Below are 25,419 nucleotides of genomic sequence, written 5' to 3' on the forward strand. Positions count from 1 at the left end.
TACAGAGCACACAAACCTTTGATTCCCGGCAGGTCGATGCTGGCATGCTCATGAATCCCAATGCCATTGCGGATAATCCGAAGAGAGCCCTCCTTGAATGCACCTGAGCATGTCACCAGCTAAAAGCAGCAAAAAGAGACACAAAGACATGAAGTGAGACACAAGGAGACATTTCTCTCCTTTTCTAGGAATATTTTGAGGCTTATCCTCTTGTTCTCTTCAGCATCTCTTCATTCTTAATTCTACTCCTTTATGTTATACAACCATATTGTCATTTTTTTTCCCAACGTTAAAACTGTGACAATAACGTACAAAATGAGGAACTATAATTCCTGATATGAATTTGGCTAATTGTTGTAACAATGTCTTCATGTTCCCAGATTTCAATAATTACCTTGGAAAGTGTTTTGTCAATAAAACAAAATGCATGCTATGATTTTTTAAATGTCAGTCAGGCAATCAACTGAAATTCAAACTGCATGATTAGTTTTCAAATCATATTGTTGCTAGAACGAGCCCACATTTTAGAAATTGGAAGAAAAGGAATATTTACACTTTGTGTGTGAAAATGACTGGGACGTTAATCAACTTCTCATTTCAGCTCCAGATAGTATTTAAGCAAAACTTGAAATATTCCGGTTCAGTTGTGGTTGTAGTTGTAAACAGAGAATAATGCTCCCAGCTCTAGACAATGATGTGATGAAACGTACAAGTTATTATAGAAGTACCAGTCAGCGTCACAGCAGTGACTGTCACTAGCTGCTGCTGGACAGATTTAAGAATCAGTATCAGTTTATAATAGAGCTCGGGTGCGATGCCAACACAAACACGACAACAGAGTCAGGATCCAACCCCCCGAAGGTAAATAATCCTGCCGTCTGTTCAGTCTGACTGGAGAGCACCAGAATGTGAATTTATTCATTCAGCCATGGAACACTAACAGGATTAATACCACAGCCCATAATAATCTCAGCCCCTACCACCTGTCACCCAACACCTTCTTCCTAATGAAAATAACCATTGCAAACCTGGCATCCCACGTTCAGTGCCCCCCCGAGCGTGTTCGCTAATGAACTCACACACTCTGTTTGACTGAATTCCTTCAAATCTGCACAAGTTACGTTCATGTTAGCGCAGGTTCATAAATCCAGATTTGTGTGTGAATATGATATTTTTCTCCTCTGACTCTCGCACTAAATCCGAGGTTATGTTATTTTGCCCTGCGGCCAATGAATCAATCCTCAAATGTCTCAACTGTCTTGGAACGAGTCGGCACCAATTAACCAGGTCAAATGCTCCGTGGGATTTTCAGCAAATAGCAAATTTAAACAATTGTGCTTGGATTTAGAGGATGGAGTGGATGAACACAGTCTGTGACTGAATGTGTGCTGGGCTGTACCCAGAGTCTGGCTCAGCGCTCCAGTGGACCGCTGCCTCTGGAACCACATCAAGCACCCGGAGGCCTGGTCTCAAACACCTGCCAACAAAACCCTCTGTACTACATCCCTCCATACTTCACTGTAACATCTCCAGCTGCCTCAGTGATTCGACACAACGGAGCACAAACGCTCCAAGTGTTGTTTTTTTTAGGGTAAAACTAGGAGGTTTCTGCATCTATTTGTCAGAGAACGAGCCAAAAAACAAACAAAGGACTCAATCAGCAGCTGGTTGAAATGAACACAGAAAGAATCGGGTTTTGATATTACGGAGAAAAGAGAGATTATAGGTTTAACATTTTGTAGTAGATTGTGTCCTCATGTTGCCGTTTAACATTCGGTTATAAATCACAACTGCTGAAGGTAAACAAACTGAAGTACACACAAGTGCCACAGATGATGAGTTGTTAGCATGCATGCAGACGGGGGAACGGCCCGAGGAGGAGGAGGAGGAGGAGAGGTCTTCACTGTCACTTTTAGAGGGTGTAAATATTATTACAGGAAATGATAGGCACAGCAATCTGCCTCTTTGTAATGGAACAAGAAAGACAATTTAGCTCTGTGTACTCCAGATGCATTTTAACAAGAAGGTATGACTGCAGTCCAGCTTAATCATAACGAGACACAAGTGGGATACCAGGTGCGTGCAAATGGCAACTGGTAACAAAAGGAATTAGAGCAGACAAAAGAAGAAGAAGATGATGATGATAAAGAGGGAAACACAGAGGACTGACCAGAACCCACACCGTGTACTCAGTGACTGTAAAGAAGGTTTTCTGTATTCCATGTCGTGTCTACCTCTTCTGGGGGAATACCTCAAGAAACCTTCTCCTCTGATTGATTTGCCTTCAATGTGAAACTGTAATGTTTCAGTGAAGTTAAAGAAAAATACAGGATTTAGTTTTGTGGGTCGTTTTATTTACCTGACCCTGGCCTTGCCTCTCCAGGTCGACAACACACATGTCAACGATGGGCCCCAAATTAGTGAACGTCTCCATCACCCCCACAAACGAGCCCTGGTCGTTGCTGTCGACGTTGAGCTGCAGAGAAACAAAACAGATTCAGACCGATGACCACTTGTCCTTTGTCCTCCATGAAGGAAGTTGTGTTATCATCCGTTGGTCAGTAGGATAACACAAACACCGCTGGACGGATTACAATGAATCAGGAAGCTTGTTATACAGGTCAGAGAATTATCCTTTGAAACGTTGTGTGGCAATTGTCAACAATTATCCAAAAATAATGCAGAGATCTCTAACAAGGAAACAAAACACAAAAACCAAACATTAGATAAAAATTGAGTGCTTTGGTTAGACTTGTTTCTGGTCATCGATATTTCTCTGTTTTTTTATGGAATTTCCGCAGTTCAAAGTATAAAGTTAAGTTCTAAACTTCCCCAGGTAAAAGAGAAAGGACAAAAAGTTTAGGTCACCAAACCCTGACATTATATAAATTTAATAGAGAACAGCTTCATGGACGCTTCTTTTCAGGGAATAAGAAATTTGTTTACCTCTAACATCTTTCCTGCAGCAGTGGAAGTAAATTAAGCCTCGGAAGTTTGCAACCAATTCCTAAAGGTGTCCCAACTTTTGATTAATTACAAACCCTCTGTCTGTGCAAAGGCGCTGTGCGAACTGTGTGACTTCACCCGCTGATGCATTATTAGGACAATAGTGCACTGCAGGGAGTAGTGGTGTTTATTTCCATCAGAGGAGTAAGAAAAGGGCAATAACAAAGGAAGTGGTCAAAAGTTCTTCCTACAGCAACATAATGACCTGAAACAATCGAGAGTGTGGCCTCACTTGATGGAGGAGCAGCACCGAGTCCAGGCTGAGACTCCACACAGCTTGTTTTGGATGAATAGGACAGAGGGTTTGTAAACTTATCAGTGTTAGAGCGAGATTTATACACAATAATGGGTTTCTACTGTGGAAGGAAGGTCGGGAGTGTGTTTGGCTTCTGGACAAGTAAAGATGTTTTAATTAAATTAAGTCTTACAAGATGATAATGTTTATTTGCTCTATGCATTAATTACAGAGACAATCACATATGTAAATGTATATAAAAGAGGGGGGAAATGTAGGTGATCTACAACTTCTAACCAGTAGTACACTTCCAAGAACCCGAAAACATACCTTTGTGTTTACAGCTGGTTTAAATACATGAACTTAATAACAACTTACCTTCACTAACTGTGAGTCGCCCAGTCTGGAGCCTACGAACACCACACCGTTGTCCAAGTAGGTCAAACACTCAGCAATAGACGTCTGTCGATGGAGAGAGACATAAGACATTGTATTCCCTTAGGTCATGTCCACAGTGGAGCTACAACTAATCATCATTTTGTTTTTGATCAATACTCCAATTATTTTAAGATTAATCATTTATTTTGTAAATTTTTCCACATGAGACATGACAATTCTCAGTTTGCCTATTCAGCAGTTGAAATCATCATAGTCAACTAATTCTGATGTGCAACAATAAAAGCAGGAAATTCTCACACTTAACTAAAAGTTAAGTGTAAAAACAATTAATGTGAAAAAACTCCAAATAACCAATTTATATAATAGATTAATTGTTTCAATGAGTTTTTGCTTCATTTCCAACACAACTGTTTTGTTTTCACTGTTGGCAAAATAAAATGAACAATTATGAGACATCACTTTAAGATGTGGTAATTTCAGATAAGATTTGTTTAGTTCTTTTTGACCTTTAAATCAACTAATTATTAATCGAGAACAATTGGCAGGTTGTTAGTAAATTAAAATAATGATTATTTGCAGAGCAGCTTGTGTCAGACAGCGAGAAGAGAAAGGTCACTGAGAACAAATGTGTTCAGTATGTAGAAAGACAAATGAAGTAATGACAATGAAGGCAGATAATGGTATCGATGAAAACTTGTTTGCAGAATGGAAGAGAGGGAACAGTAGAAAAACATGAGTTCAAATAGCAGGTTCGAGCATTTGAATGTTTCATCTGAAAAACAGGCAGAACTCTGTTGCAGATGATCTTACACTCTACACCACTATTCATATAGAGCAAAGAATCTTTCCGTCAACGATTTTAATGAAGAGCTACTGCTACCTGTCGACATTAAGAAGGATTTTAAAAGCTCTGACTCGACAGAACTACTCTGCTCGACTGTTGTCTTGCTCCCGCAGACTATCAATGAAAGTGTTTTACCTTTTTAAACTCCTTGACTCGTCTAAATCAACTTTAAAAAGGGATAAGTGACAGACTGGCAAGCGAGCAACAAAGAGCTGGGATCATTCCTCCTCATGCAGACTGATCCATTATCTCCTGTCGGGGCCATAAACCATTAAAAAGTCAATCGTTACAAAGTGGGGACTGAGAGAAACAAGGCAGCGGAGGAGGAAAATATTCGAACAACACAAAGGGGGCTGTTGAGGTGAAGAGCGAAGACAGGAGAAAAGACAAGAGGACAGGCAGGTGAACAGAGTGAAGACAGGCAGAGATACAGAGAAAAATAAAGCACCTCTCCGAGTAGCTCCACGTGCAAGTCCTTGAGCGCCACTGTGCCGTCCATGAGCTCCTCCTTCTCCAGCAGCAGCATGAACAGACGTCCCTCCATGTCCCCGAGCAGGTAGCGCGAGCCGTTGGGGTCCACTCGGTTGTGACAGACGATGGTGCTTTGCTGAAATTGAGACAGGGACACATGCAGAACATTAAAAAAAATGGCTGCAAAAGCTGCACAAATTAAATCCGTGCCAAGATGGGGCTCACCTCATGCTTTATCGGAGTACTGTATGAAAACATCAACGTATAGTATAGCCACAGGGAGCTTTCCTCACTACGCTTGCTTTATCATCTGTCATTATGAGGGAGAACAGTGAGGAGTTTCCTCTAGGCAAAACTTTAAAACTACAGACTCTTCAAATGTTGCCTGACAAGAGAAGCCAGGATTAACTAAGGCAGGAACGCGGGTACACTACAAAAGGATGAATATGAAGCTTAATACATAAAGAAAAGGATTCCACACATGCAGGGAAACCTTCCATTATAAGTTGAAAGTCGATTACAAATGTAAATGTGACAAACTGGGGGCATTAATATTAAAAGATTTAACACAATAGTAGGAGTTCAAGCGTGACTTATACTAAATTGTTGGAGCTGAAACATATTGTGATTTAAATATTTAAAATGTTATAAACTGGAAGATTTGTTTTTTAACACAATGTAAAGCATATTAAAAAGTATCGATTAAAAATGGAAATTGAACATAACACATGACCAAAATGTGTGCAGATGGAGGATAAATAAATCAATAATAACAGTTTAAAAAGTATCTATATTTGGCTGTATTTGTGTTTTCTTTATATTTATAATAAAGATTAGATTATGGTTTAATTTTAAAATATCAAGCGTCTATTACATTTCTACTTGTGATACATAACTTGTCTTATAAAACGTTTCCCATGAACAGAACTCTCAGCTTTAATCCAAGTTAACACTTTAACTTGTTAGCTGCTTTTTACTGGAGCCTCCTGTCTCCACTATCACATCTAGATAAGTTGCTGCTCAGGCTGGAATAGAAATCCTGATAGGAATTGTCATCAAATTCACAATGTGTGACGGAGCCTGCTCTACTCTTCCTTCAAAGAAAGATGTTGTTATTGTTGTTGTCTACTGTACAAGCTGAGTCAATTTCTCCCTTGATCGAACCTTTATCAGCTTTTTTACAATCCTCCTGCCTGTTGTGTTGCTTATATTTTTTCATCCACTTTTACTGTCACAGCTTCAAAAAGCCTCTCGCAATCCTGTCAACTGAAAGTCAGGTAATTAGCGCGTTTGATTCTATGAGTGCAAACTGTTTGCCGAGCCACCATAGACCAATTTACAGAAAAGTATAATAAGAGCTCAGACACATTAAGTAAAGCTCCACACCTTCCTTGGAGTCACACATTCCTTTTTCACTTCTATGCTTGAAAGGGAAAATGTAATAATTAGTTGTCAAAAAAATGTTGTTATATCCAAAGTAGCGTCTGTGTCTTCACTAAGAGTGTGCCTCCACACACACTGAATACTAATGAGAAATTAGGTGTGAAAGGAAGTCCAAAATAAAAACGTCAGCTTCATTTAGAATGGATGATTCCATTAGACACATAGCAGGAAGCTCCACTACTTCTTCCCTCTAACATCTAATGAGTAATGGTGGGCGAAGCAACTATGGAACCAGAGTTGTAACAGAGACATGACAGCTTGCAAGACAGTTGAGTGAGATAATCAGGCAGCGTGGTTTGGAGACAGGAATGATCCACAGGACACAGATATGAGCCGCTGCTCAGGATGAGCTATCTCAAGGCTTTGATGCATCTCAAGCTACACTTAAGGTGCATTAAATATTTCTGACACCAGTGCCTCTGTGAGGACAACTTTGTGCTGCAGCTAAACAACACTCCTGTACAAATTGCATATTTAAATTCAACATTTAAGATTTTAGAGATTAACTCCTAATTGTACTGCGACAAAATGAAAAAAACCTTGGATGGATATTAAACATGACAGTCGAGACATCGAAATTACAAAAGGGACAACAAGCTCTAAACATTTGATTGTGACATTTCTTCAGCAAACAACATAGCTGACAGCCATTCAGGTACAAACAACAAAGGCCTTCAATAGTGAGCGTATCTCTGCCGAGGCCCAACAGTCCTCTTAAACTCAATCAAGCTGCACAAAACTTCACCGATTTTTTGTCATAGGACAAAACGCTTCATGCTGCATATCAATGCATATCACACCCCAGGAGTTTTTGCGTTATATTGCTTACAAATAATAATCATACAAACCAACCAATAAAAGAAAGGACAGGGGGGGGGGGAGCCATCTCCTTGGAAGAAGTAATGAGCACCGACATTAACGTGTATCAAACACTTTATAAAACACGTACTTCATACCTCAATTTAAATATGGGAAACATAATTATCTCAGCATGAAATATCTCATTCTCGTGCTTTTTATCTACAGCAGGTGGATAAGTGAACCTTTTCATGTGCTACTGAGTCAGAGATTTAATAGATATCACAAAAAAAAATCTGATTGCATCCCCTAATCGTCAGGTTAATCAGAAAAGCTCATGTTGAATGAACACGGATTGATGACCCTATATCGGAATGACAAGTTAGTTATCAACAGAGTCATTAACTCTCACAAAGACATTTTCCTCATGAAGACAGATCAAAACTGTGCCTCTCTGAATTAGAAGCTACTACATCGAATTAACTTCAAGTAAAATTACTTCTTTCTTTTTCAACATTTGGCTCAAACGAGTGAGAAAATATTCTCCAATTATGGAAGCAGGATGTTGCTGAAGAGCTCCTTTGAGCTTTGTCGAATGTGCACGACAGCTACTTCATCTTGATAACACTAAAAGCAGCAGTGTAAAGGGAGATTAAGTCGTCATCACAGCAGTTATAAACCTCCCTTCAAATCCAATTTCAACATCAAACACAAGATTTGTGACACAAAAAAAAATGAAACGTACACGTGCACCTCAGGGTCTCCTAAATGCACCACAACATCCTTCTAAACAATCTCTACACAATTTTGCCGGAGCCTCTACTACGCACTTAACATGAGTGAATTTTACCCGTCAAACAGAGACAGTCCGATTATGACGGGTTTACGTGTGTGTATGTCTGACAACACAGATAAGAGGAGAAACCTATGACGCTAAATTTCAACAACCTTGCAGGAGAATTTTCAAACTTGTTTTGTGTCCTTCGTACAGAAAGGTTGTTGGGGTGAGACACGTGACACACTACCTTCAATCAGAATGTCTCTTTAGACTTTACCTGCCGAGGCTGGCTACAGATCTGTCATTTAACTAAACTCTAATTTCCAAAGCAACTGCTCCCCTAACGTGAATATACGCTGTACCATACTGGAAAAAAATATACTGAAAGCATTTAAAGGATTTCGACATCACACATGAATGTTATAATCTTAAAAAAAGAGAGCAAAAGCTTTTATGCAATGTCTTTACCTTGATGGTAGGAGGAGCAATGGCCAAGTATTTGTCTCCGTTGTGGTAGGTGATGGATTCCTGTCCTATGATTATAGCTCCACCAAATGGCTCTGGCACTAAAATACAAGCACATGAACAAGTGTGTGAAAAAATGCTGAATCTGCACAATTTCAGGATGAAACAGTCTGTGGGTTTTAAACAGGTTGATGTTTAAGTATGGCTGCAACTAATAACATTATATTACCATATGTTACCTGCTTTATTATCTACCTCTGGGTTTTTAATTGATCAATTCATCACCAACTGCATTCCCTCCACCTTGCTGAGCCTCTTTTTTATTTCCTAAATGTTTAAAAAACCCAGAAGGTTCTGAGAGGAAAAATCTGTACTATACTAATTTAATCTATACTAAGTGTTGAATATACTGATATGGCATTTTCTCATGGGAAGGGCTGTTAGGCCTATATTCTGAAAAAATAACTTACTGAAATCCATATATAATTAGATGACAAAAAAGGGACTACAGTACTTTTTGTGCAACTAATTTCTAATTGTTGACTTTCGTTATTATACTTTAGTATAAGCTCAATTACCTGGGATGACCATTGATGCCTCAGCCTCCACATTCTCTTGTTTCCAGGGGCCCTTGTTGAACTCCTTCTCCCTCAGAGAGACCTCATAGGTCTTCACATGGCGTCCCTGGGGGTCCTACAGTTCACAACAGGAAACCAGGTTACAAGGTTAAAGCAGGAGTATAAACAAAATTAAGTCATCCTCATCATTCAACTGCTTTCACACAATACAACAACATATCGAATTTACAAACACCAAACACACACTCCTACGTCCATGTGCTTCTCCCCTCCTGTACCTGGTAGATGAAGCAGACAGTTGGAGCCTGGCAGCCGTACAGGAAGTGCACATCGATGACCTGCAGCTCCTCCAGTCTGATGTTAAAGGCCTTGAGCTCGCGGTTGTCCCGGTCCAGTGGGATCACCTTAAACAGCCCGTCATAAAGCCGCAGACCAATCATGCGGCATTCTGGGTCGACAATTCCGATGATGCCGGTCTCAGAGGGACGTCCAATACGATCCTGATAGAAAGAGCATTTGGTTTGGAATTGTTTTATGCCAGTGTACCAACATCTATTCCATGTTTTATACTCAAACGAGAAAATGGTGTATTTAATCAAGATTAATGATGTGGAAAGTCACAATAAACACTCTATATATCCTACATGAATTAAAGGTAAATCCCCTGAAATCCATGTGTTTGTTGATTAAATATTACAGAGCAGCGCATCTTGTTTTGCGGTCCTACCCACCTGGACATTTCCGTGGGCACGTGTGATGATGTCAATGCTCTCCCCGTTCTGCTTGTATTCTAGGATGCAGGCGTTGTACTTGGACGTGAGAATGAACAGCAGGTCTTTGCTTTCACCCTGAACAAATAATAAAAAAAAAAAAGACACTGAAGTCGTCAAAGAGCAAACATCCATCAGCCTTATTTTGTTTTAATCAACAGAGTTGAACAGGCTGCAGCAGTGGCATTGATTATATGATCAATCTAAGCCGGCCTCATTTGAAGAGACAGCTTTTAACAGTGTATGAATCCACCTGTTTGCCCTAATACAACTATATTATGGGATTATTGTCAATTAATTCATAATTCTCTGTGAGTTGCTATATTTAAAATTTTATTAAAAAGGAAACCAGGATTATCGATTTGAACAAATTGAAAAACATTTCATTAAGTTAAAAATGCCTACCTTGGGCCGGAAGAGCTCCATAACAGCAATCTTTCCATACATGCCCACTTCCTTGACGGGCCTCAGCCCCTCTGGTGTGACCACATAGATCTCCAACCGTGTGTTTTTGGCTATGAGCAGATTGAGATCTTCTGCAGAGGTGAAGTGACCTGAAAACATAAACATTCAGATTTTCTCAATTGAAATGAGAAAAAAAAAAAGGATGATGACTTTAATCGATTTATCATGAAATCAGATCGCAAACTACTTGTTTTTTTAAACATTCAATACTAATAAAATTTGTGTGGAACAGAGTAAACAAAGAAATTGACACCAGCAATTAACATTTCTGTTGATAAATAAACAAATGACCAAATAGGTTCAATTCATTCAGCCACAACAATAAAATGCACTACTTTTAAATCAGAGTATCAGAATTACTACCAATACTAAAAAACAACACAGTTGCCAATCAGTTTTATAAAAAAAATGCATTTCAGTGATTTATTAGTCTGTTTTTTTGCTGTAAACAAAATGTGGATTCATGACATCATCTGTACATCTTGGATTCATCAGTATGTTCTGAACAAGAGTGGAGAGAAGCCAGGGAAGCATTTGCACAGCTATGGGAACAGACAGGGGTCATCTTTGCATCATATTATCACAATAACTAGAGACAAATTAAAGTTTATACAGATGGCAATGGTTAGTTAATACTGTTTGTGCAATGAAAATTACATATTCTACTTATATATCCTGATGAGTACTTCAATCTACACTAACCCATGTTTTTTCATAAGCTCTTCCTGTATTGTATGCAAATCTCGAGCCTATAAATTAGGTGGTAGCTAAAGATGTACATATATATATATATAAATGTATTGTAAACAATTCAATAGCAGATGTACACACTGTCTATGATATAGAAATACTCAGGTTAAGTACAAGTACCTCAGACGTGTCTTCAGGTGTGACACTAGTGTTAAAATGTGTAGTTACACGTGCACGTGAATGCAACTGGACCGAACGTGTAACTCGTGTGCTTTTGGTTTATTAACGGTCTCAACACCTGCTTTTAACATTTCCTGTATTCCCCTGGTGCGTTACATCCTAGGACACTCAGCTGGCTTATTAATGTCCCAACACGTGCACCTGTCACAGTTTAATGTAAATTAAGTGTTATTGGATAATAATGATTATGGGAAACGATCCTCTGATCTGGGGGACCACCACTTCAACCCACACCAGCTAAACACCAAACCCGAGGCTGCGGCAGCTCGGCTCGGCTCGGAACACAAACACACGACCGGGACGTGTCAGTGTCACGACCCGCGCACAGTAAACCAGCGGCTAATGTCGCAAGCAAACATTTGAGTTAGCAAAACAAAGGCTAGCTGCGGCTACGGGCCTGTCCGGAGCAGGGGACGCGTAGCGCGGGAGCTCGGCAGCTAACACACAGGTGGCGAAAGGGCTGCAGGAAAAACACACAACGCTCGGCGGGTATTTACCGGTGATGCAGGCGTTCACCGCCGTGGGTTTCTGCGCTGTTACCACGTAGTTGTACGACATTTTCCCAAACAACACAAGACAAACACCGGAGAAGTGTTTTGATCTCACACGAGTGACAAAATCATTGATAATAACACTCCCGGAAGTAGTTAGCTGTTGGTGCGAGCACGGAGCATCACAAGCTAGCGGTGCCAGAGGAGCGGTGACCCGGGGGTGGAGCGCCCCCTGTGCCGGGGAGGACAGTTTACAATACATAAAGTACAAGTTACACATTATTTTAACACATAGTACAAGCTACACATTACTAAACACATTCTACTACACAGTGGAGCTCAATAACATAAAGTAGATTTTGTCTGAGAACAATATTTATTGGAACTGATACACACAGTGAAAACGACATATACACATATGCAATATGTGCAAAACCATACATACACATGTGCAAAAACCATACATACACATGTGCAACAAATTAATTCATTATTCATTAACCAAATAATTAATTGTTGTCAGTTTGCTTTAATGTCACAGTGTCAGTGGTCATAGATTACTTTGATGTCTTAGAGTCTAATACTGTTGCAAAAGCTGAAAGATTTATACGATCTGGAGAGAAACAAGAGTGTTTTTGACCTGAGCAGATCTATTAGTGTGTAAGTACTGATAGTGATAGCACCACCTACTGCCAAATTAATCAAGGCCTCATTTAGACCTTTGTTTCGATTTATATAAAATTGTCACACTATCTATTTATCTCTCTATCTCTATATCTATCTATCTCTCCATCTCTATCTCTCTATCTCTATATCTCTCTCTATCTCTCTTTCTCTCTATCTATCTCTCTCTCTACCCATCTATCTATCTATCTATCTATCTATCTATCTATCTATCTATCTATCCTTATATCTTTCTATCTATCCATATATCATTTATCTATCTGTTTATCTACCTATCCATATATCCATCTATCCATCTATCTATCTATCTATTTTTATATCTATCTACAGTGCATAAAAAAAGTCTACACACCCCTGTTAAAATGCAAGGTTTTTATGATCTAAACAAATGAGACAAAGATAAATCTTGTCTGAACTTTTTCCACCTTTAATGTGACCTTTAACATGAACAATTTAATTGAAAAACAAACTGAAATCTTTTAGAGGGAAAAATAAAAACAAAAAACTAAAATAATGTCGTTGCATAAGTGTGCACTATAACTGGGGATGTGGCTGTATTCAAAGTTAACCAATCACATTCAAACTCATGTTAAATAGTAGTGAGTACACACCTGCCATCAAATACAGTGACTCTGATTAATCCTAAATAAAGTTTAGCTGTTCTAGTAGGATTTTCCTGACACTCTCTTAGTTGCAACCTACAGCCAGAGCCATGGTCCGCAGAGAGCTTCCAAATCATCAGAGGGATCTCATTGTTGAAAGGTATCGGTCAGGAGAAGGGTACAACATAATTTCAGAGGTATTAGATATACCATGGAACACAGTGAAGACAGCCATCATCAAGTGGAGAAAATTTGGCACAACAGTGAAATTACCAAGAACTGGACATCCCTCCAAAATTGATGAAAGGACAAGAAGAAAACTGGTCAGGGAGACTTTCAAGAGGCCGACAGCAAAATTAAAGGAGCTGCAGGAATTTCTGGCAAGGACTGGCTGTGTACTACTTGTGACAACAATCTTCCGTATTCTTCGTATGTTTGGGCTATGGGGTAGGGTGGCAAGACAGAAGCCTTTTCTTACCAAGAAAAACACCCAAGCCCGGCTAAACTTTTAAAATCATACATGAAGTCTCCAAAAAGCATGTGGGAAAATGTGTAATGGTCTGATGAAACCAAGGTTGAACTTTTTGGCCATAATTCCAAAAGGTATGTTTGGCGCAAAAACAACACTGCACATTCACCCAAAGCACACCATACCCACAGTGATGCATGGTGATGGCAGCATCATGCTTTGGGGATGTTTTACTTCAGCTGGAACCGGGGCCTTAATCAAGGTGGAGGGAATTATGAACAGTTAAAAAATACCAGTCAGTTTTGGCACAAAACCTTCAGGCTTCCGTTCGAAAGTTGAAGAGGAATTTCACCTATCAGCACGACAAAGACCCAAAGCATACATCCAAATCAACAAAAACATGGCTTCACCAGAAGAAGGTTAATGTTTTGGAATCATGCCTTCGCAATCCGACAGATTTGGAGCCCTTTTGCAAATAAGAGTGGGCAAATGTGCTGTAATACAATCAAAAGGTGCTTCAACAAAGTATTAGGTTAAGGGTGTGCACACTTCTGCAACCAGGTTATTGTAAGTTTTTTATTTTTAATTTTTCCTCCTAGAAGATTTCAGTTTGTTTTCAACTAAATTGTTCACGTTATGGGTCACATTAAAGGTGGAAAAGGTTTGGACAGGATTTATCTTTGTCTCATTTGTTCACATCACAAAAACCTTGAAATTGAACAGGGGTGTGTAGACTTTTTATATCCACTGTATCTATCCATATATCATTTATCTATCTGTTTATCTACCTATCCATATATCCATCTATCCATCTATCTATCTATCTATCTATCTATCTATCTATCTATCTATCTATCTATCTATCTAACTAACTAACTAACTAACCCTGCTGGTCTGTCAGTCAGGATATTTCAGATTGTACTTGAACGCACCAACATTTGTGTACTTTCGCCATGGAGATGTGAATCTGCTTATCTGAAGGAAGAGGCTAATTGCTAACTGCTAACTGCTAACAGCTAACAGCTAACAGCTAACAGCTAACTGCTGAACTTTATTCTGTCATCAGTGTTCACGATGGAGACCCCCAAAGAAGCATCAGTAGCGTTCTTTATTAAAATCACCACAACCTGTGGAAACAACCTGGTGAGTCTGAGTCTAACTGTAGGATAAGTGAAAAGTTAGCTTCATATGCTAACTACTAACTCCACCCAATTTAAATTATGAGGTTTGGGATGTGTATATATTCACTTTGATTTTCTATCACATTCAGAGATCACATGATGTTAAGGGTGATTTAAGGGAAAGACACCAAATCTGCTCTTATAGTTTATAATGATCTGAGAATAATTGATCCCCTCCAGAGCATTTATGGAAACTAGATCCTCGTTACCTTCATTTTTTTATTTTTGAACGAGGACACAGATCAAAAAGTTCATCAGAATGTTTTGGATGGATGTTCCAAAATTTGCAAGATGTAGCTTGAATGACTCGATTCAGGGACACATTGAAAACGACTGTCCACGCCTCATGTCATCTATTCTGTTTCTTTCCGCTTGTTTTTCAGCAAGGGAAAAAGGCCGACAGCTTCCAGAGCTTCCTGCGGGTTGAGGTGGACAACGTTCTGGTGGGACAGTCAGAAAACAAGCAGTACCACCCTGAGGAGCAGCGTGTTGACTACAACCTCACCTGCACCTATCTCTGTCGGGATGACGCCCAGGGTCTCAGTGACATGGTCAACCGCCCGATCATACGTTAGTTGAGTTTGTGTAGTTGTTTCATTCTGTTGTTCTGGTTATTCCCCTGCAAATTGCTCCACAGTGTCTCCTTGATAACCACACTAAGCTTGGGCTGTTTATTTCAAACTGATACGCCAGATTTCACACATTCAGTTTTATATTACTGACCTACAACCTGTCATTATATTAGTTTGTATATATTTGCTTACAAGAGACTTGAAACCAAATCTCAAACAAATTTAACTACACAACGAGTTCATGTGCACGGAGTTCATTTATTAATATTTAACTGACCTACCTGACCAAACAAGCCAATTAAAAGAAAGTCCCTTTATTTAGCCTTATTGTAAATTTTTTCTGAGACTAACTAATGTACTGGTCTGCAGATATTCTGTCTGGACACACCAGGTCCAGTCGCCATGAGTCACAAACTTAGGTTTGGTGGACAAGTCAATTGCAGCTTAAACTTAAACAATTGTCCCTGATCCTTGTAAAAGCATTTGCTGAGTGTGGAATGAAACAGAAGAAGGCCTGGAGTCCTGATGCTCTGTACTGTCTTCAATTTCCACTGGATTAAACTGTGTCTTATTTTGGTTGTCAGTGACAGTGAGTGAGTTCCAGCCCGAGGAGAAGAAGGTCGAGGCAAAGATGGTGGTGCTGGGCCAAGCTGTGGTCGACCTGATGCCGCTGCTGCAGGGTACAAGTTGTTCATGTTAGAAATTGTGTTCGCAACATGTTTGTATTTTATGATAACACAAACTGGTGCAGAGGCCATGACAGAAGAATCCTGTGAGTACATGACTTTCTTCTTCTTCTTCTTCAGGTGAGTGCAGCTTTTCAGCCACGGTCCCACTGCATTCAGTGACCGGCCCCCCGACCAAGGAGTCCAAGGTTGGACTGATTATATATTCAATAATTAATAATATTTAATAATCATAATGTATCACTCATTCAATAATATCACTCAGTTATTGCCAGGCCCAGGGGAGAGGTCACATCTTCTGTATTATTATATATTAGTCGTTTTTTGTACAGCACAATTCAAAACATAGGCACAAAGGGTTTCACATCGTTAAACAGTATTAAAACATTTCAGGACTAAGGCAATACAAAACAATACAGCAATGTTGGAAATAAAATGATGTATGAGGATTTATAAAGGTTTACATGGAGTGTCACTTGTTATCTGCAGCCCTTTCATATTATTCCGAAATGCTTGTGCTCTATCACAGGCGCCAAATAAAGGAGGAACTGAGTCCAGAGCAGGAAAAGAAAAATGCAGCCAGGTGTGCAGGACAAGGATCCACGAAAAACACAATGGTTTAGAAAAAAAAAAGTGTTTGTTGTGTAACCGTGGGTAGAAAAACTCCGGAACAGTTAAGAATCTTTAATGACAAATCAAATCAAACATCGTCTTCACTTGACCCCTCTTAGCAGTCGACCCTGGACGTGAGTGTCAGTGTGTCGGCTCCACTTCTGTCTGAGGTTGAACTGTCGACCTCCAACCTGCTGAAGGTCACCCTCGAGACAGCCTACGCCATCCCTGAGTCCTGGACGCTGCTGTCCAATGCCGCCCCAACTCCCTACACATTCACTGCCGCCCTGGAGGTCCCAGTGATGGCTAAGGTGAATGCTGCACTGTGTTTGTGATCTGGCTTCTTTGAGCTGTTTTACTGAACATTTTGTAAAGTGTTAGGGAAGTGTAGCTCTGAGATTCTACCCCTTTTTGATCTAAGTTAGTGTTGCTGTACAACGGTCATGAATAAAAATGTAACAGGAAAAAAAACAACAAGATGTCCCCACTTCAAACATGAATGTTTCCAGGATTAATGATTTAACCGATGTCGGTATACTCTTCTTCTAACTTCCAGAAAGATAAGGCACTGGTGTTTTGTGATGGGCAGCTGAAGCCAGGGGGGCAGAGGGAGGTGAGCGGCAGACAGAAGAAGAGGCCCAATCAGGCCTTACTGGTCCAAGGAAACCAGTTCATGCCTGGAGTTTATCTCCAAGAAGAGCCCATCGAGCAGGAGGACGGCGAGCTGAAAGGATTAGAGGTAACTGTGGATCCGGCCTCCGTCTGCTGCTTCAACGTCTCATTGATTGATTTGAGCTGTTTGCCACGTTACTGTCGATTAACTGTCAAGGTTTGAATGTTCCATCAGGACCTGGAGTTTCGTAACGTGGCAGAGACCACGATGAGCAGGGTGAGCTGGGACACAGAGATGTGCTGCCTCCTGAATGCAAAAGGAGCTGCCAGGTCAGTGAAACACACAACTCATCTCTCCTCCTCCTCCTCCTCCTCCTCCTCCCCCTCCTCCTCCTCCTCCTATCTGTCCACCATGCTGCCTGATGGCCATGTCTACAAATAGATTATTCTGGAAAGGACATTTGATCTCAAGACTATGCCCGAACATTATAGGATTCTAGTAGATTGTATTTGACAACTTGGTTTTACAATTTAAAAAAACTGAAGTCAAATCCCTGTAAAAGAAAAAGTGGTAAAATAATGGCTCAGGAGAAAGACCTGAGAAGGTGTTTATCAATGTTTGTGACTCTAACTTCAGGCTACGACAGAGGATCACTGAGAGCAGACTGTGGCCAGTGGAGATCATGAGGTCGGTGGCTCCTCAAGCAAAAGCAGTGGGCAAGCAGGTGAGAGAGCTTTGTTATGGAAGGATAGGTTTGGAAATATTAAATATATTATTCAATAGTTTCTTCTCCATTGTGTATTGGCTCTGTGTCGTTAGCTCTCTAGCTTGAACCAGAACAGAGTAATGGACGACAACACTCCACAAAATCGCATTCAACTTCAATGGAGTTAATGCAACATTTTGTGTAATATGTCCTTGTGTGTTTTTTTTCTTGCCTTGTGTAGCCGGCTGAGGAGAACTCAGAGATCCTTTCCCACTGTGTGGCATTTGTGGATATGGGGCGGCTGCTGTATCCCGGTATCAGCCGCATCCGAGGAGCGTACAGTGTCCGTGCCTTCTCCGAGGCCGAGCTGCTGAACAAGGTCTTACAAATTCACACAAGGATGTATACTGCACTCTACTGAATATACTAAATAACCCAAACACTGCTTCCATCGTGTTTCTGTTATTGAGACTCACCTAAAGAGAGTTTGTCTTCTGTCTTGGGCTCAAAGGCCAAGAGGAAAGTCAGTGTGTTGAAGGAACTGGAGAAAGCTGCATCCAAACAGATGAAAGCTCATACCAGCTCCGCTGCAAGCTCGAACAAGGGAAAGGCTGGGAAGAATACTGATGGAGGACAGAAGGGAGTCAAGGAGTCAAAGGATCCACCCAAAAAGGTGAGAAAGGTCCTCACTAGGAAAACATGTTACCTGGTAAAAGACCGTTTAATGAACAGAATTCCTAAAAATCATATAAGATATAAACTGTAAATTTCCAACCCGAGCAAAACCTTGTGGTTGATTTTCTTTTTAACCTTTCACCAACAATTTCTTCTGGATTCATTAATGAAAAACATTTTTTCAACTTCTGGAAATCTGTTAGTTTAAAGTAAAAGTTGTCTTTGTTTGTCAGCAACCTGCCAATCCGGTCAAGACGGCTCCAGCCGAGAACGACAGCCCGACTGAGACGGAGCCGAACGGCAACACAGACCAAAATGTACGTTTCCACTAAACAGCAGCAAAACTGAAAACTGTGTTTTTAATCACGGTTCATTACAGATTGAATCATCGCTTGTGAAAAAATACTATTAACATATATTCACTTTACCTGCTTACTGTTATGTCATACTTCTGAAAGTCTGAATTGTATTGACACCTCACTCCTCTTAATGACAGACGTATTCTGAATCCAGAACCTACCTCATCATTGAGATCTCCTTGGAGAAACCACTGGTGCCCGTAACCTCTCCAGAGGAACTGTCCAGAAGGTAACGTGTTGCATAAATCCAGCATCCTGTGGTCACTGAGCTTGACCCTGCTCTGTTGATTACGATGTTTGTGGAGTGTGTACCTGAGCAAATCAAACTTTAGCTTTCTGAAAATAAACTGTTCACTAACATGAATGCTTAGTTCTAATAGTGACACGTTCATACATTTCCTCATGGCCCTTTGGGTTTCTTACCGACTGTGAAACACTAGTGGGTGAGAATGTGTCTCTGTTTCCTCCTGCAGGGTGAAGGCATTGATCCCACCCAGACCTGCCCCTCTAGATGGTCCTCGCAGAGCAGCAGAGGTAAAACACAAACACAGTAACACAAACGTGCCAAAAACACTTGTGCACAAAAGATAATCCACACACCTCAGGGGAGAGATGCTACCTTTCTTTACATTCTTTAAACTCTCTGTGCTGGTGTGTGCTCCTACAGGCTGTGGGGGACTTCCACAGGCAGGTGGGCAGCGTGGTGACCCAAGTTTCAGACCAGTATCGGGAATTATTTGGAGGAACATGCAAGCCGTCAGAAGACAGCCGCCCGGAGCAAGTGGCAGTTCAGCTGATGGGAGCGCTCAATGTCTCTGGGAGATACTTCGCCTTCAAGGAGCAGATGAAGGTCTGAACAACTGCACAAAGCACACAGGTGAAACTAGCAGGAACCCTGACAGTCTTCAATATACGTGTGTGTGTGTGTGTGTCTGTGTGTAGCATGCAGTGGTTAGGCTTGTACGTGACAAGATGCGGAGGACAGATCCCGTCACTGACCCTCAGGATCTACAGGCTTTCGTTAGTAAGCTCTACGTCTATCTGCAGGATGAGATGCACATCGCCCTCAACAAGGTAACACACACACACACACACACACACACTCAGTTATGTCTTCAGGACATTACATTGACCTATAATGATTTCCTGACTTTTTCTAATCGTAACCATACTGAGAACTAGCCTAAAGCCATTCTTAGCCTGGAACTAACCCCGACCTTAACACTCGTCGTCACCTTAAAATGAACTTGTTCTTTGTCCTCATAAATAAAAGAAAACGCCATAATATGACTGTATTAATAGATCTGGTGAGTAATACTTACACCACAAATACGCACATATTGCATACAGATATATATATATACACTCGTTTTCCTTTTCTCCTCTCCAGATTTATTCAGAAGAGGTTGATGACGATTCCAACGATGAATTCCAGTTGAGTTCTTCTCAACTCAGACATTTTGCAAAGGAAGCTCAAGTGACTGGGGATTATGAGGAGGCGGCTCATTACTGCCACGAGGTAGGACAACATGCCCGTCCGTCCTAATGCATCCACTCCTAATTCAAAAATAAATAGAGTTGAAAAGCAAGATATAAGCTAAACAGAGCAGTGATGGAAGCTAATTACTCAGTATTGTACACAAATATACCAACTGCAGGGCTTCTGTTTGCTTGTATCAGTGTGTTTGTGCGTGTGTGTGTCTGTGTGTGTGTGTGGCCATGTCCTGCTGCAGCTGTGATTAGTGCAGATAGTTTGGTGAATGAACCGAGTGCCTGCTGAATTTTGTCTTTTTTCTCCCACAGCTCGTGGTGAGGAACCCCAATGAGCCCTCCCACCGATTTGAGTGGGGGGGTCTCTGCATGCTGACTGGAGACCACATGAAGGCTAAAGAGTGTTTCCATGATGCGGTATCCATCCAGCCAACACATCAGCCCAGGTTAGACACGGCCCGGTTCATCTAAAACCATAGTGTCAAACTTTAATCCAGTGGTTGCTGTTTTGCACGGCTGCATGATTGCGTCTTAAAGAGCAGTGAGAAGAACCCTGTCATCATTCTGCTCCTGTCTGGGTCTTATTGAACATTTAAAGACTTTTAACTTGTTTCTTTGTGGATTTCTTTTTGTTGAGAGTTTTTATTTTGAAACAATTCCCAGAGAAGATATTCTCTCGTTTGATTTTTAGATTCCTGTCTTTGCTTGAGTGTGTAGTCTGTTTTTTTCCTGTTCTCATCATTGCAGTTTCTCATCAGTGTGGCGTCAGTTTCTCAGTGTTTTCAAGTTTTGTTATTCCCCAGACGTCGTTCTCGTGTTTTACTACAAACCTTTGTCTCATTTCTGCTCCTTCTGCTCGAGAGTTTAAGACACCACTGCTTTCTTGATTGCCAATCTGTGCCAAGCCCATTAATCAGTTCATTTAATCTGTCCTCGTCTTGCATCTACAATTGGGTCCTCACCTCACCTCTGTCCAGAGCCGATATACTATCTATCATGGTTATTTATCTATCAAAGTTACTAAAATAATATTAGGTGTACTGGCATATATATTATAAAACAGGACATTATAAAGATACTTCCAGTTCACTGGTTCTCTGCTCCCAGTCGTTGCTATTTAACATAAAATATAATTAATAGTTAAAGGCTCTTCCCCTGCACCACATCACATATCTTTTATTAGAGATGATAATTCACGTTGTCATTTCTACATTGGAAACTGTGTGAAAAGGTAATTGTTGGATCAGCGACAGCCCATCCGAACTTTACTGGAAGGCGACTCAGGAGTTATGTTTAACCCGGCATCCAAATCATCTGCTGCTGAAAATGTAAATGTGGATCCTTTTCTTGTTTCCACAGCCTTATGATGTGTGGTGTGCTGGCAGCAACGTATGAACGTTACACGGAGGCTCGGACCTTCCTGGAGCAGGCCACGGACATAAGCCCTCCCAGTGTGGTGGGCTGGACGCTGCTGGGTGAGATGGAAGTTCAATATCCTACTCGCTGCTGTTTTACCTGTGAACCTGCTGCTAACTGCAACAACATGAACACCATTACTACCAGCCGTCTACTGTTGAATCTCTACCCAGTTAACGTTCACCCAGTATGATGGACGCTCCTGTAATGGTCGAGCTTCACAGGAACTTTTGAATGATATGGTCTATGTGTAGTTTTTTTTTATTAATTTAAGAGTTTGATCCCTTTTGCTATAAGGCAGTTATGTGTTTCATCATTTCACTGCTTAAGGTTAATGCGTAAATCTGTCTTTAAGAGCTTCTAACAGATTCATTTGTCCGGCTCCAGAACATAATGTTGTTTCAGCATCCTGTTTTAAAGCTTTTCCAGAGAAAACCCTCATGAGTATTCTTAAACTAGTCTAAAGCAGGTATTAAATATGTATTCCAATCTTTAAAAAACTTAACAACACTAGTAGAGAAGAAAGATGTATTCAGGGAAGATTTCACTATGGCCTGTCTTCATGTTCTCGTGGTCCGTTGTCCAGGTTTCCTCCATGAGTGGCAGAATGAACCCATCCTGGCTCAGAGGGCTTTTCTGGAGGCCAAAAAGCATCTGATTGCAGTCATAGCAAAGAAGCAACCACAAGCCGGCGAGCTGAAAAAGAAACGCAAAGGCCTGAAAACCAAGCAGGTGGAGGAAGTGGACACAGCCGCTCCTGTGTGTCAGTCTCCTGATGTTAACCCAGGTGAGGAGACCCCAGAGAAAGAGAGAAGGAGAGAAGGAGTTCTCACACTTCATTCCAAAAGCCAGAAAAACTCAAATGTGAATAGAAAATGCAATGAGAGAGTAATCCTAATCCCTGCTTTGCATGGTTTAGATACATTGTGTTGGCAAGAACCATCTGAAAATAACTGTGTTATCTTTTGTGTTTATAATGTTATTGTGTTTTCTCTCCCAGATACAGAGCATGTTCACCAGAACTCAGAGAGGCACAAAGAGTCTTCGGCAAAAAATGTCATCAGCAGTTCTGATTCAGAATGTCCCACCACCATTTACATAGAGGCTGTCAAGTTCCTGCTGCAGAACAACGCACTACAGGTAGAAACACCATCAGCATTGTGTGGTTTGTTAAGCCACTGGTCAAATATCTAGATAATAGGGTCCCTTCAAGTTTATGTTCAGGTCCAACAAAATTAAATTATGAAAAATGCCAGTTGTCAGCTGACACGGTTGTGTTTGTCATCAGATGGCGGGGCACGCTCTGTCCCAAGAGCTCCTGTGTTCAGAAGGAGGTCAGAGCGTCTCCTACCTCCTTCATCTGGCCCAGCTGCAGCTGCTCAAAGCTGACTACTGCAGTGCTGCTGCCACCCTCAAGATGGCACTGTTTCAAAGAGATCAGGTACTCTCTCTCTCACATACACACACACGCACACACACACACACACACACACACACACAGTCTACTGGTTGCAGCACTGAGCAACACCCTTCATTCTATGGTGAGGACTGGGGGGGAAATGTGTGGTTACCTGTAAAGCTTTGTCTCCCCTGTGAGCAGGATGCAGACCTATGGGCTCTGAATGGTCACTGTCACTTCCTGCAAGGGGCCTTCAGTGATGCCCAGGAGAGCTATGAGCGGAGCCTACACTTACCACAGCAGCCGTCTGACTCTCACCCTGTTCTCCTCCGCTTGGGATCCATCTACCTCCTGCATAAGATGGTCAGATACTGAGACATCATGTTATAAATGTGTATGTGTGTCATAAACAGAGCATGGTGCTACAGAGACAAGACAGAAATCACAGTGATTCTCATTGAATGTGCATCTAAAGCTCTTGATTAAATTACTAAACACAGTTTGTAAGCCATTGACTCGTAGACTCAGAGTAACTGAATCTCTTGTGTTTTTAACTTTCAGTTTGAAAAAGCCAAAGAAGTCTACCAGCGGGCTTGTGAACAGTCGCCCTCCTGCCTGACGTGGCTGGGTCTGGGCACCGCCTTTTACCGGGTAAAGCTCCACTTCCAGAACAACGATGGAAATTATATCAACTAAATATTTAAGTTTATATATATAAAAATGTAAAATGTGATAACACTTGTGAAATCCCTAGTTGCATGTTTGAAGCACAGTTGTAATTATGTGGTAGACAAAGCCCAGGTTAATCTTGAAAGTACTCAGAACTAACTTGGCTTCAAGAGTTGTAACTACTTTTATTAACTTTGAAAAAGAACTGAGCCGCAGTTGTGTTTGTGTTTGTGTAGTTGGAGAATCTGTCTATAGCCGAGGAGGCTTTGACGGAGGCCAACCATTTAAACAACCAGCATGCAGAGGTGTGGGCCTACCTGTCTCTTATTTGCCTTAGGGTGAGTGATGCCGACTCTGAAAACACATAAGCTACGTCCCAGTTTGGGTCCACATGAAGTCTTTCTTTACCCAAATATGGGAGCACAGCCTGTGAGTCCTGTTCTTCCACAATCCTGCACAGCAAGTTTAGTTTGACCTTCAACTCCCCCTCAAATGACACTCGTGGGAGTGGGCTGCGTCCCTGCAGGAATGCAGCCCCTGAACTGGGACACAGTTTAAATGCACTTATCACTTGTTCTCTGTTCCTAAGGGATTTTATCTAACATGTGATGAACCGTTTTGTTTTCAGACCGGCAGACAAGAGGAAGCAGAGCAGTTCTATAAGTTTGCAGTGAAGGTGAGTAGTCTGGTGGTGTTTTCAAAGTAGTTGATCTTTGTTGCATTTCATTTGTTTCTAAAATAGCGAAAACAAAGCGAATGAATTCCCTGTTGCGTCGGTAAATAAACACATTTAACTTCAAGAGAAAACCTTTTCACAGATATTCTCTTGCTTTTGTTTTCTTGTTCCACAAACACGTCTGAGCGTCTGTGTTTATCATTCATTTGGTCATAATGTTTTCATTTGAGTGAATGTGTTGCTGTAATCATTATTTGGGTTTTCATTTTCTCCAGACTCACTTCATCTCTTTTTCGTGTTTTCAGTTTAAGCTGCAGAAGAAGTTTCTCCTCACAGAGTTCAATGAGCTGAAGAATCAGCTCCGCCTCAGTCGCCTGGTGTTACGGTCATAGCTGTCCCCTGTCCCTGTTAGAGTGTCTGAATCCCCGGATGAACCTCCTCCTTCCTGGCTGGGGGTGAAGACAAGGATCTGGATTGGAGCGGCTTCCACTTCAAGCCTCCAATCATCAGGAAGAATCACCAAGGGATGGCATGAATTCTGTCCAGCTGTAAATCGTGTGTGAACAGCTCACCAAACAAGATTATTGAGATTATATTTGTATTGAGAGATAATATTGGGGGGCGCGGACACTCTCCAGGGGGGGCGCAATGTCACAGACAAAAAAAATAATAATAATAATTAAAAAAAATAATAAAACGGCCGACGACCTGTCACTGGTTAGTGAAAGCTCCCTCAGTGGCGAAATGCTAGGGGCTGGACTGACACAAACAAATCAAATACTGTTTCGTTCCTGATCCACCAATCAAAAGAGGAGTGTTATCATTTGAACGCGAGTTGCACGTACGCTTCCGAGTATAAAAGTAACTGCAGGCATGGTCAGCGCTCACCCTCACTGAGACGACACCCTGCAGAGTCTGTGCGATTGCTCTTGTTTC

General features: G+C 41.1%; 2 protein-coding genes across 2 annotated transcripts in view; one reads left to right on the top strand and one right to left on the bottom strand.

Annotated features, from left to right (window-relative positions):
• Positions 1 to 11,877, bottom strand: part of ddb1 (damage-specific DNA binding protein 1) — a 37,214-nt gene extending 25,337 nt beyond the window's left edge. Inside the window, exons 1-10 of the mRNA XM_053423669.1 lie at positions 11,680 to 11,877; positions 10,193 to 10,341; positions 9,749 to 9,865; positions 9,296 to 9,517; positions 9,018 to 9,132; positions 8,443 to 8,540; positions 4,933 to 5,091; positions 3,620 to 3,703; positions 2,360 to 2,476; positions 17 to 119 (exon numbers count right to left, since the gene is read on the bottom strand). Of these exons, the coding sequence (XP_053279644.1) occupies positions 17 to 119; positions 2,360 to 2,476; positions 3,620 to 3,703; positions 4,933 to 5,091; positions 8,443 to 8,540; positions 9,018 to 9,132; positions 9,296 to 9,517; positions 9,749 to 9,865; positions 10,193 to 10,341; positions 11,680 to 11,740 (1,225 nt within the window). The 5' untranslated portion in view covers positions 11,741 to 11,877. The remainder of the gene's footprint in view (positions 1 to 16; positions 120 to 2,359; positions 2,477 to 3,619; positions 3,704 to 4,932; positions 5,092 to 8,442; positions 8,541 to 9,017; positions 9,133 to 9,295; positions 9,518 to 9,748; positions 9,866 to 10,192; positions 10,342 to 11,679) is intronic.
• A 2,625-nt stretch (positions 11,878 to 14,502) lies between these two features.
• On the top strand, positions 14,503 to 25,023 carry cfap70 (cilia and flagella associated protein 70). The gene is made up of 26 exons (XM_053434442.1): positions 14,503 to 14,571; positions 14,993 to 15,179; positions 15,766 to 15,861; positions 15,988 to 16,055; positions 16,599 to 16,790; positions 17,036 to 17,218; positions 17,327 to 17,421; positions 17,729 to 17,816; positions 18,040 to 18,177; positions 18,310 to 18,471; positions 18,707 to 18,790; positions 18,970 to 19,061; positions 19,306 to 19,366; positions 19,500 to 19,682; positions 19,775 to 19,906; positions 20,223 to 20,351; positions 20,636 to 20,769; positions 21,683 to 21,798; positions 22,326 to 22,526; positions 22,740 to 22,879; positions 23,028 to 23,180; positions 23,337 to 23,501; positions 23,700 to 23,789; positions 24,044 to 24,145; positions 24,436 to 24,483; positions 24,789 to 25,023. Exons 1-26 carry the CDS (start codon positions 14,503 to 14,505, stop codon positions 24,873 to 24,875), a joined length of 3,195 nt encoding a protein of 1,064 aa, XP_053290417.1. The 3' UTR covers positions 24,876 to 25,023.
• Positions 25,024 to 25,419: the final 396 nt, after the last annotated feature.

This window comes from Pleuronectes platessa, chromosome 1 (assembly GCF_947347685.1).
Source record: "Pleuronectes platessa chromosome 1, fPlePla1.1, whole genome shotgun sequence".
Taxonomy (NCBI): Eukaryota; Metazoa; Chordata; class Actinopteri; order Pleuronectiformes; family Pleuronectidae; genus Pleuronectes; species Pleuronectes platessa.

Excerpts from the sequence above, each read along its gene's own strand:
- cfap70 (XM_053434442.1), top strand. The coding sequence starts at position 14,503 with ATGGAGACCCCCAAAGAAGCATCAGTAGCGTTCTTTATTAAAATCACC. Across the intron at positions 19,683-19,774 it reads CCTTCAAGGAGCAGATGAAG|CATGCAGTGGTTAGGCTTGT; the intron begins GTCTGAACAACT and ends GTCTGTGTGTAG. Across the intron at positions 20,770-21,682 it reads CAGCCAACACATCAGCCCAG|CCTTATGATGTGTGGTGTGC; the intron begins GTTAGACACGGC and ends TTGTTTCCACAG.